The 11,136-nt window shown below is 37.8% G+C and overlaps 1 protein-coding gene across 4 annotated transcripts in view; it reads right to left on the bottom strand.

The window, feature by feature from the left end:
- Positions 1 to 11,136, bottom strand: part of hsd17b4 (hydroxysteroid (17-beta) dehydrogenase 4) — a 104,015-nt gene that overhangs the window by 7,245 nt on the left and 85,634 nt on the right. For 2 of the 4 annotated variants that reach the window (XR_007266160.1, XM_048620616.1), the window contains exons 21-22: positions 10,613 to 10,702; positions 7,793 to 7,931 (exon numbers count right to left, since the gene is read on the bottom strand). The exons of 1 other annotated variant lie outside the window; for it this stretch is intronic. Coding sequence is in view for 2 of the 3 variants with exons in the window: in XM_048620616.1 (XP_048476573.1) it covers positions 7,793 to 7,931; positions 10,613 to 10,702 (229 nt within the window). In the remaining variant the exon portion in view is untranslated. The remainder of the gene's footprint in view (positions 1 to 7,792; positions 7,932 to 10,612; positions 10,703 to 11,136) is intronic. One more of the 4 variants, XM_048620623.1, reaches the window with a different exon arrangement.

The following is an 11,136-nucleotide window of genomic DNA, read 5'->3' on the forward strand; positions in this document are numbered from 1 at the left end:
CATTTATGGAATATTGCTTTTTTACTCCTCCAAACTTACCAACTACAATCAACTCTTCTCTTGGCCTTTTTTTTCCATTCAATTTGTTAGCCATTCATTTATTTATCTCAATCATAACTTTAGTCATGTACCTTCCACACGGTGGTCCTGTTTATTGTCCTTTTAAAATCCAAGTATGTAACATTTACTACGTAATCCCAGTCTACTCTATTCTTCACTTCAAAAAAATTCTGTTATAATAGGCAAAGCTTTTTAGAATCCATACTGAATCTCTTTTAATATATTTTTGCCTCTAGAAGTTCTTCCCTCTTTCAATCAAGCATAGAAGGGGATAGATACTGAAGTTATTAGATGGGCCCTTTTATTGTTAGATGATCTAGGAACAACAGCATCGTGAACTGCAGTAGTTCAAGGCAGCTCTCACTTCTACTTTCTTGAGGGCAACCACAGATAGGCAATAAATGTTGGCCCAGCCAACAATGCCATAAGTGGATTAAAAAGCATTAAAAAGCCATATTGGTGATCACTACAAAGAGGCCTTTATCATTCTGATCCATTAAGATACCCAACATACCAGTAAAAGAATGCATATCTTTCTTACAAAAATACAGAGAAGCAGCTATATAAGATCAAAACTACATGTTTGCTGCCTGGAGAGATGTAAGGCAGAATAAAAATAATCTGACCTTTTTTTTAATTTAGATAGACCATTTTAAATTTAGAAAAGTACTACAATTCCAGAAACAAGTCATACTTTTTAACTTTAGAGAAAATATTATCTGTTAAATTAAAAAAAAAGGCTTTAAATGTAAAAGGGTATTTCAGTGTCCCAAATGCACTAAACATGGCTAGACACATCAGGGCAGATTAGGTAAACCTGAATTTATGATGTATTATTTCTGCTGTGGATAAATAAAAATTTAACTCATGCTGAACCTGCCAACTTCACTGTCCCCAGGGTCAAGAATATTAACTGAAGATATTTGGGCTCCACTTTTCATATAGGACACTAATGAGACAAAGGATTCAAATTATATCTACAGCTGTCAATTTCCACTGTGTATTGGTGCCACAGTGAAGGAAAAAGCAACTGAACGTGCATTGCAAGTATCACTGCATCTGAACAGCACACTTAGTAGCAGAAGATGTACAGCCAGGAAGTAACAATGAGAATAACGAATACTCTGCAAGTCCTAAAATTAATAAAATTGTAGCACCGGCTACCAAACCTGAAGGAAAACATATCAAAACAGTTAGTGCGGTAGCTACACTGTACAACTGTAACTCAAACTCTTTGCATTAGCAAAAGGCTTTTTGTATCTAAGGATTTTTGCTTTTGTCTCTGTGCAGAGTAGTAATTGTGCTGTTTAAAAAAATATAAGTAGCAATTAAATCAAATAAAAAGGTTTGCAATGTCAGAGAATAAGAATTAGTTTAGCTCAAATTTTACTAAAATAACTCTTTCTACCTGGTTGCAAATGGACTTGAGGACCATTTTTTAAATGCATATATTAGGGAGGCTAATATTGTTAAGTTTAATTAAGTTTTTTTCATTGCTATGAGTCTGTTATAAGTATCAAGTTTGTAATTCTTCAATTAGGAAAATAATTTCCAAACTATTACCTCTGTGGTTTAATAATATTGTGATTGTAGCAGCACATATGCCAGAAATTTTACAAAATGGCTGTGGGTCATCTTCAAACCAACTTTGTATTCTTCCATTTTGTAGAACAAATTAGACTGCAGCCCTATCTCGAATGCAAATTTGCACAGTTCATATTAGGCATTAAAATAAAATTTAGAAATCCATTCTGTGTTTCAGTTACTAAAAACATGGCAAGCATCCACATTTTAAAGTAAAAGCCGCAGAAACACTTTACTAGTCCTATTTAATTTGTCACACATCACTTCTTTTGTGATCTAAAATTTTAAAACGTTGCAACTTGGAGAACTTAACAAATGCTAGCTGTTCCACAAATCTTAGGTTTACAAATCAGGTATAACATTAAATCCATTCATAAATATTTACAAACCAAATGTTAATGTAGGTTTAGTGGAATAGGCCTGGTGGCTTAAGCAGACGGAGAAAACAAAATAATCCATCTAAAAAGGTATCTTTTTTATGCACTATTTTTAACCAAATCACATTGCACTACCAAAAAGAGGTCAGCATACCTTCTAAATTATAGTGGGTAGAAATCAACTTTGGAAGGTGCAGAATGAGCAGCTGTAGATTGGAAGCTCTTTCATTCAAGTCAATGGAGAAGAAAATTGTGCAAGGGGTGGCCAATTTGCATGTTTGCCAGTTTTGCAAACATGCATATGAACATGAAGCAGCAGTAGACCATTTAACACTTGAGCCTACACTGCCATTTAATAACATCAGGGTTGAGCTGATTGTAAGATCAAATCCACTTTTATGCCTACACCTGATTATCTTTTATTCCTTTCCTCTTTAAGAATTTATCCAGATCTGCCTTAAAAATATACAAAATTGTTGTGTCCACTGTCTTTTTCAGGAACAGAGATCAAAAAACTCTCAACTTTGGGGGAAAAAAAGTACCTTATCTCTGTTCTAAGTTGGTAACCCCTTATTTTTAAATCAGGACCCCTTGTTCTAGATTCCCTAGATTTTAAATTTTTCTATTAGGAAACAATCACTCCACATCTATCCAGTCAAGACCCTTAAGGACCTTGCATATTTCAATCAAGACACCTCTTATTCTTCTAAACTCCAGTGGTCTGCCTAACCTTTCAAAGAGCAAAGTACATGACAGGAACAGGCTCTTTGGCCCATCCTGCCTGCGCCGACACAGGATGCCTTTCTAAACTAAAAATATTTTATTGTTATGGGGTCTAAATCCCTCTATTGCCTGCCCATTCATGTATCTATCAAGACACCTCTTAAATGTTGCTACTGTATTTGCTTCTACCAACTCCTGTGGCAGCACATTGCAAGCATTTACAGCCACATAAAAAAAAATGCCTTTCCACATCTCCTTTAAACTTTCCCCCTTTTACCTTAACTCTATGTCCCTGAGTAATCCACATTTATACCCTGGGAAAATGACTCCGACTATCCATTCTATCCATGCCTTCTCTTAATTTCGTAAACTTCTATCAGGAAGTCCTCACGAGACAACCCGGCCATTCTAGGTTTTACTCTGGTAAGCCTTCTCCAAATTGTTTCCACCACAGTTAACACTCTGCAATCTCATAATTTAGGCAGTATGCTTCTTTAGCATTTTTTCTGTCAAGATGGACAATTTCACATTTTCCCACAGAATACTCATTCTATCCCATTTGCCACTCACTTTATCTATATTTTTTGCAGGCTCCTTCTTTTTGCTTCATAATTGACTTTACCTATCTTTGTGTCATCAGCAAATTTGGCAACCAAACTTTCTGTTCGTCATTCATGTCATTTGTGTGAATTGGAAACAGTTGAGGCTCCAGCACCAATCCCTGTGGGGCATCATCACTGCATGTTGCCAACCTACAAATACTCATTTATGCCTACTCTCCCCATTCTGTTAGCCAGCCAATCTTCAATCCATGCAAATATGCCATCCTTACATCATGAGTCATACAGCTTTTACTTTCCATAATAACCTTTAATGTGGCACTTTATCAAATACCTTCTGGAAATCAGAGTACAGTACATCCAGCTGTGCTGTTTATCCACAGTACATGTTACTTCCTCAAAGTATGTCAATAGATTGATTAAACACAATTTCCATTCATAAAATCATGCCCGATTACCTTGAGCGTGTTTAAGTGCCCTGCTCTTACTTCCTCGATAACAGCAGTTATCTTAACTGGCCTATAGTTTCCTGATTTCTGTCTTCTTTTTCAAATATAGGAGCTACATTTGATATCTTCTAATCTACTGGGTTCTCCCTCAAATTGAGTAAGTTCTGAAGAATTAAAAGCAACACATGAACTATCTCACTAATCACTTCTTTAAGGACCATGGGGTCAAGTCCATCATGACCCTGTAGCCCGCAGCTTCAATAATTTACTCAGTGCCGCTTCTCTGGTGGTTGTAATATTCCTGATGTCCTTCCTCCTTCCATATTTCTGATATATGGCTGCTGCTGAGATGTTACCTGTATCTTCTATGACAAAGACTGATGCAAAATACCTGTTCAATTTACCTGTAATCTGTTTATTTCCCTTTGTCAATTCTTCAAACTCATTTTCTCTAGGAATAACACTGCTAATTTTTCGTTCTTAAGTATCTATATAAACCAGAAATATATCTCTTAATATTTCTGGCTAGCTTTCTCATAGATTCATAGAATCCCTCTGGCGTGGAAGCAGGCCATTCAACCCATCGAGTTCACACTGCCCCTCCGAAGAGCATCCCACCCAGACCCACCTCTCTAGCCTATCCTATCCCCCCTGTAACCCTGCATTCCCCATGGCTAATCCACTTAACCTGCAATCCCTGGATACTACGGGTAATTTAGCATGGCCAATCCACCTAACCTGTACTCTTCGGACTGTGGGAGGAAACCAGAGCACCCAAGTGGAAACCCAAGCAGACAGGGGAAGAACATGCAAATTCCACATAGACAGTTGCCTGAGGCTGGAATCAAACCCGGGTCCCTGGTGCTGTGAGGCAGCTTCTATGGAGGTGCGCCTTTCCTATGAGGCCTTTACTTAATTCTACCTCATTGCACAATATCGAAGCTAGTGTAGCCTTGTTAAGTTAAAGCAAGGTAAAGTCACTGCAGTCCCAGAGAACTATAGGGCTGCTCCCTCATCAGCAAAAGTCAACTTGTGGTGGTTGAACCTGAAGGTCACCACGCCTCAGGCTACGGGCAAGATTGAGGAGGTGGGATTTTTATGGTAACCTCAGCAAATACAGGAATTGAAACTGTGCTGTTAGCATTACTCTGCATCCCAAACTACCCAGCCAGTTAACTCTGCTAACCAACCTCAATGTAACCTACTGTCTGGTTGACTCCTGAACATGTTGCTCCAAGAAAGTATCTTCAAAAGAGTCTATAAAGCACACATCAAGACTACCTTGTCCATCTGGCTTTTCGAGTCTATATGTAGATGACAATCACACAAGCGACTACCATGCCTGTCCAACAAATTCTCATGATCATTCTCTCAGAGCTGCCTTGCACCCAGCTCAACTTCATTCTCTAGCTCGTTCAATGCTCTAACAAGAAATTTTTTTCTCTTTCAGACATTAAGGAATGAAGCTGCAACAACTCTAATACGCACATACCTCTGGAACCTCCCTCCCTGCCTCCCTTCCACCCCTTCCCTCTGATTCCATCTTTTCTCCTGACCTTGTCTTGTTGATAAAGCTATTATCCCTTACCTCCTTCCATCCTTCCACCCTCTGATGCTGAATATTCCATACTCAGCAAAGATCTTGGTTTTATCCCTTTGCGCACCCACCTTAATGAATTTTGAACTAGACATGACATTGGGCTCTTCTTGCGTTGCCTCTGCATCCATGCCCATTTCTTTGGGCAGGAGTCCTCTCCTTGTCACACAGATCCCCTTTATCCACCTTCAGTACTCTCCCTTCACCTGGACCCCTCCCTCTGGCCTTTCACCTGCACTCAATTTGTTCATTGAGGACCAATGACGTGACCTCAAAGCACCTTAATTTCTCTGCCCACAAACCCCTCACCCATTTGAACCTAAGTCTCTCTGAACTGACTGCACTCCATGCTCTCAGATCCAATCCTGACTTTGCCATCAAACCTGCCGTCAAGGGTAATGCTGTTGTTGTCTGGCACATCAACCTCAAATTGTGAAGGCTGTACGCCAGATCTCAACACCTCCTCCAACCATGAAGCACAAAGCCATTGTGTCTACAACTGCAGATGACCTCATCTCATCTGGGGATCTCCCCCAACAGCCTCCCAGCTCATGGTCCCACAGCTCCATACAGCCCACTTCTGCCTTCTCCCCAAAATCCACAAACAGGACTGCCTAGGCAGAACCATTCTTTCTGCCTGTTCCTGCCCACAAAACTTATTTCTTCCTACCCTGACTCGATGTTTTTCCCCCTTATTCAGTCCCTCCCCACTTATGTCCATGATTCTTCTGACACTTTGTCAGTTGGATTACAGTGGCATCCCACATGCTGCCGCTGTGACCCATCAACTGTCCTGAAGTATCTGAAGGAACTATGTAATTACTTTATTCATTTATATATTCATTTCTGCCTTTATCTATTTTATTAACCTTACCACCAGGTGCAATACTATTTTGAGAAAGAATGGACCGTAGTCACTTACCAGATACTCATTAAGTACCTAGCTTCTTCTGTAAGAATCAATTCATGGAGGCTGCACAAGTTAGAAAAAGTAAAAACAAACGAACACCCCTTTCCCTTTCTTCCCCAACTCCCTTAATCACGAATTCCCTGAACTCTATTGTGAATCTCACTCAAGTAGAATTTCATTGCCAAAACAAGTACAACTTATGGTTGTTACTGATTGACCTAGTTAAAACAGTGAATGAGAATTGGTGACTTTGATTGAACACCAGAAAATAGAAACAGCAGTCTAGACAACATCTAGTTTGGGATAATAAAGAGATTTCTGAGCAAAACAAATCCAAATTTAAACAGTCTTCTACGAAATAAGAACTTGAGACCAAAATAATTTTCAAGTTTACACCAAGTAATGATATAACAACATTGTAGAGTGCATATATAGATAAACATACACTGCTGGAACAGGCCATTCTGGTCAGCTGCATTGGCATTTACACTTCAGTTAAGTCATTTCTCGTTCTCCTTCAGTAAGCTGTATATTTCTTTTCCCATATATATTTATCTAGTTTTCCCCTCAATGTACCTATTCTATTTACCTAACTGCTCCCTGTGATTACAAGCTCCACCTTTTTATTTCTCTCTGGGTAAAGAGTTTTTTCGCCTTTTTTGCAAGTGCAAACAGTCTGTCTACTTCATTAAAATGGTTCATACTTAAGACCTGCTACATCACCCTTCAACCCAATCTTCCCAAGGGATAAAGAAAAGAGGCCCAGATAGTTTTACCCTCACAATTCCTATATCATTTCTACAAATCCTTTTGATATCCTCTCTGCTGTCTCTATACCTCTTTTATAATATGGTTTTCAGAACTGCACACTGTACTGAAGAATGGTCAAAACATTAACAAATGTTTAACTCTCTCCTATTCAATTCAATCCCTCACAATTGAGACCATTTAACTTTTTTTTTAAATGCTCTTGTAAACATGCATCATTAATATTTTGGTGATTTGTGTTGCCATGCATTTTGTTTCTCCTCCCCATCTAGATTGTGAACAATAGTTGGGTTGGCAATGATTCTTGTTGAATCCCACTTCCCACCTCGTTCAATCCGAAAACTAATTTTTTTTTAACCTGCTCTGTGCTTTCTGCCTTGCTGTCAACAAGCTAGCTATTCTGGTACCCATCCCCTTACTGCATATAGTTTACCACATCCTACTTTAGATAGGCCTTTTAGAGAAAATAAAAAAAGCCCAGCCTTTTCAACCATCCCAGATAGGAATAACCTAATCGTTCTGGTTTCACTCCTATAAATCCTTTTGCAATCCTCTCCAGTGTCTCTGTATCCTTTTTATAATAAGGCAGAAAAAACATAGAATACCTACAGCACTACCTTTAGTCAGTCATACAATGAGCATTCTTGTTTTTTGCTAAACCCTAAACCTGTCACTACGCTGCAATATCTGTAGTAGGAATGCTGAAAAATGAGACTTTTATCATTGTTTAAATACAAATCATTTCAAGAAACTATATAACTTACTCCACTGTCCAACAGTTTTCCCATCTTTAGTGATATCCCACTGGAAGATGGCATTCACCTTTTTCACCAACTCCTTGCCAATATCCTTAATGCGTCGACTGATTTCTGCAAATACAAGGTCACTTTGGAGCTCCTCTCTCTGAAGAAAATAGTAGTAATTGCAGTAAATCTGCTTTTGAGGTATTTCACAAAATAAGTATTTTGTTCCAATTCTATTCCACTATATTGACCTGAAACTACAGAACTTTAATGCATTCTGTAGTAGTATTATTTACATTTCATAACATTTAAACTCTCTATTCTATACCATTTGCAAAACCAAACTCTTTCACTGAATGCGGAGTATTACAAATTTAGGGAAGAGACAAATACTTTCATAGTCTGCAGACAGGAAAAGGCTGTTCAATTCCAAAGTAAAATACATCATACCATTAAGAATTCTAAACAAACAGAAGTACAGATTAAACCTCATTAAAATTTATTGAGAGAAAATTTTGGCTTAACCACAATTTATTTTAAGGTTCTTTTCTGGGTTAATTGATCATTAAGATTTCCCTTTTGATAAAGTTGTGAAAACTACCAATCTCAAGTTTGATGGCATATCTCTTTCTTTCAAAACACAAGTTATAGCTACAGCAAGTAGTAAAAATCATTTTATTGTTTTACAATAGCAGATCAGTTTCTTAAAATATTCATCACGAGTACACTTTATGCAAAATATATTTGGTGGTTGAATAGTTTTACACTTCCCTGTTATGCGCTGTTTATTCCCCAAATTTAATAATTTATGTTCTATCAGCACAAAACTTCCACTCAGAAAATGCAATAATCAATTCCATAAATCTTAGAATTTGATGAAAAAAATTGTGGTATGAGAATAGCTTATGTTGCAAATAATATGCAAATTTGCTAATACTTAGGACAAGGAAGAGAAATCCTGGGATTGGAACATGATCGCAGGTTCCTACACCATTTATCTCCGATCATTGATACTAATTTGGACTCAACTGAAATAGAATTAAGGAAACCTTGTACAACTCATCATCTACCATATCAAGCAACTTGGTCATTAACAGCAATCCTCCCTATTGACCTTCATTTGGAGAAAACAATGAAAAAAAAACAAAGTGACAACTAATTTTTGGCTGGGAAGAACTTCCATGTCCAGTAGTAAAAGTCCATCTGCAGCCCAACATTTGACTGTTAACTTCAGCTTATTGTAATAGAGTTGACTGATGGCTGCCAAACTATACCACATTCAATGGCAAAACCAAAATGATGGGAAGCTAGTTCAATCTCATCTATCCATCCATCATAAATAGATTTGGCCAGGAGAGGGATGGTATCAGTCCTTAAGATGACAAAGCATTCTTGAAACAAAAAGTGCATCCCATCATATGTGGTAACACCATCTTGCTAACAGGGCAGGCTAAAGAGATCTATTAACTCACAACTAAGAGATTCGAGGGAAATTAGCATCAGCAGAATGATATGACACTAGATAAAGGATAGGCTGAGAAAACACAAAGTTCCCAAATATTCCCATATTTTGAATGATACTTGAAATATTTTGTGCCAATCCCACTAGCATCCATGAAATACATGGTCCATTTTTGATGCCTATTTCTCTTCCTGGGCTTCACTGCCTGATACATGTTGCATATGGTGGACACCCTACAAACTTTTAACTTGAGAATTGCAAACAGGATTCTACACATATGGCAGGAAACACATTTACATAGGCAAACAGCCTACAGATTGGGTTTTCATTGATCTGAATATTGCATGTAATAGGCTTTGGACTCTAGCAAACAAGACAGCCACTTAATGAAAGCTTGGCCTACAGACTGAATGAAGTCACTGATATCTGATGACACTGCAACTTCGAAGGATTTGCAGGAAGAGTAGCTCACAGCTAAAGTGACCATGTGTACAGCAAATCATATGGTATTTGGTCACACAGCTTGTTGCAGGAGACATCACAATTGTTATAGCCTCATTCTGGAAGTTAACCTCCGGAGACAGTTATGATGTCCTAGGCCTAATAACCAAGTTCATAGTGCAAAGTCTCCTGTGAGAACATCTCCATTTATTTGCACACTTTTCATTGGAATCTTGTTTAAACCTCCCTGCTACTTCCCTTCCTTCCTCTCTTTGTGAAGTACCCAGAAGAAGCTCTACAAATAAGTACACACAATTTCAGAAGACATTAGTTCAGAGTGTTTAACATAGAAGATATCAAAAACTTGTAGTTTAAGTAATGAAAACAGTTAACACAAACAAAACATCTTTCAAAACTTCGGCTCTTTTATGCAAGAGCAGCCGAGGACCATTTCAATATACCGGAACCACCTATGTTTTGCAGGTGTGAGAGCAAGAACTGGCACCGTCAAATGTGGAAATGAGGCAGCGTAAAAGTGCCGAAAGAAAGCTACAACAAGTTGCCACATACAACAAAAGAAAGGCAAGTAAAAATTCATTTTTTTAAAAAATATTATTTAAAGTACCTTTTCTTTTAATTTCCAGAAATATTTTGCTAACCACCAGAGGGCTGTTTTTCAAAAAAACAGATTATAGGGAAAATAATTAAATAAGCATTTAGCTTTTGTTTCTCCTGAAGTGAATTAACTCTCAATCTTTCCAGATATATAATTAATATGATGTACAAGTCCTTTCCCTGTGGGCATTCACATGTCTCTTGTAAGACTATGCAATATATTTGCACCTTTGGTTCATAAGTCAATGCTCTCCAAAAAAAAAACTTCTAAAAAATTAATTTCTTTCAGCCAACTGAAATTTTCTTCAAATCACCCAACTTACCATGCCAATGTCATTACTTTTGGCTTTATAAATGGATTCCTCCAGAACAACATAGCCTCCTGCAAGGACAATCTCATTACTTTCTTTGACCTAACGGATAGAAGGGCAAAGACAGTATTAAAGCCAAAAGGTGCAATGCTTAAGTTAAAAACTGAACTCACAAACCAAGTGTAAAATACTGCGCTTCAAGCACATCGACTATATTTCTACACGTTTAATAAAACAGCTCAGAACTACACATACTCTAAAGGCTAGTTCAATTTTTTCAAAGTGTATGATCAATTTATCCGAATAATACGCATAATGGAAGGCTGGGTGTGAATTTCCGTAAGTGTTTTTCTGGTCATTCACCATAACCTCATTGAGACAAGTTACTAATCCGATAAAGGCATAAACAAGGGTACAATAAATGAGAGAAGTCTTGGTGAAACCTATCTTGACTTAGATTAACTATGTGAGATAACAAGGTGTAGAGCTGGATGAACACAGCAGGCCAAGCAGCATCAGAGGAGCAGGAAGGCTGA

The sequence above is a fragment of the Rhincodon typus genome, chromosome 3 (assembly GCF_021869965.1).
Source record: "Rhincodon typus isolate 14 chromosome 3, sRhiTyp1.1, whole genome shotgun sequence".
In the NCBI taxonomy this organism is placed as follows: Eukaryota; Metazoa; Chordata; class Chondrichthyes; order Orectolobiformes; family Rhincodontidae; genus Rhincodon; species Rhincodon typus.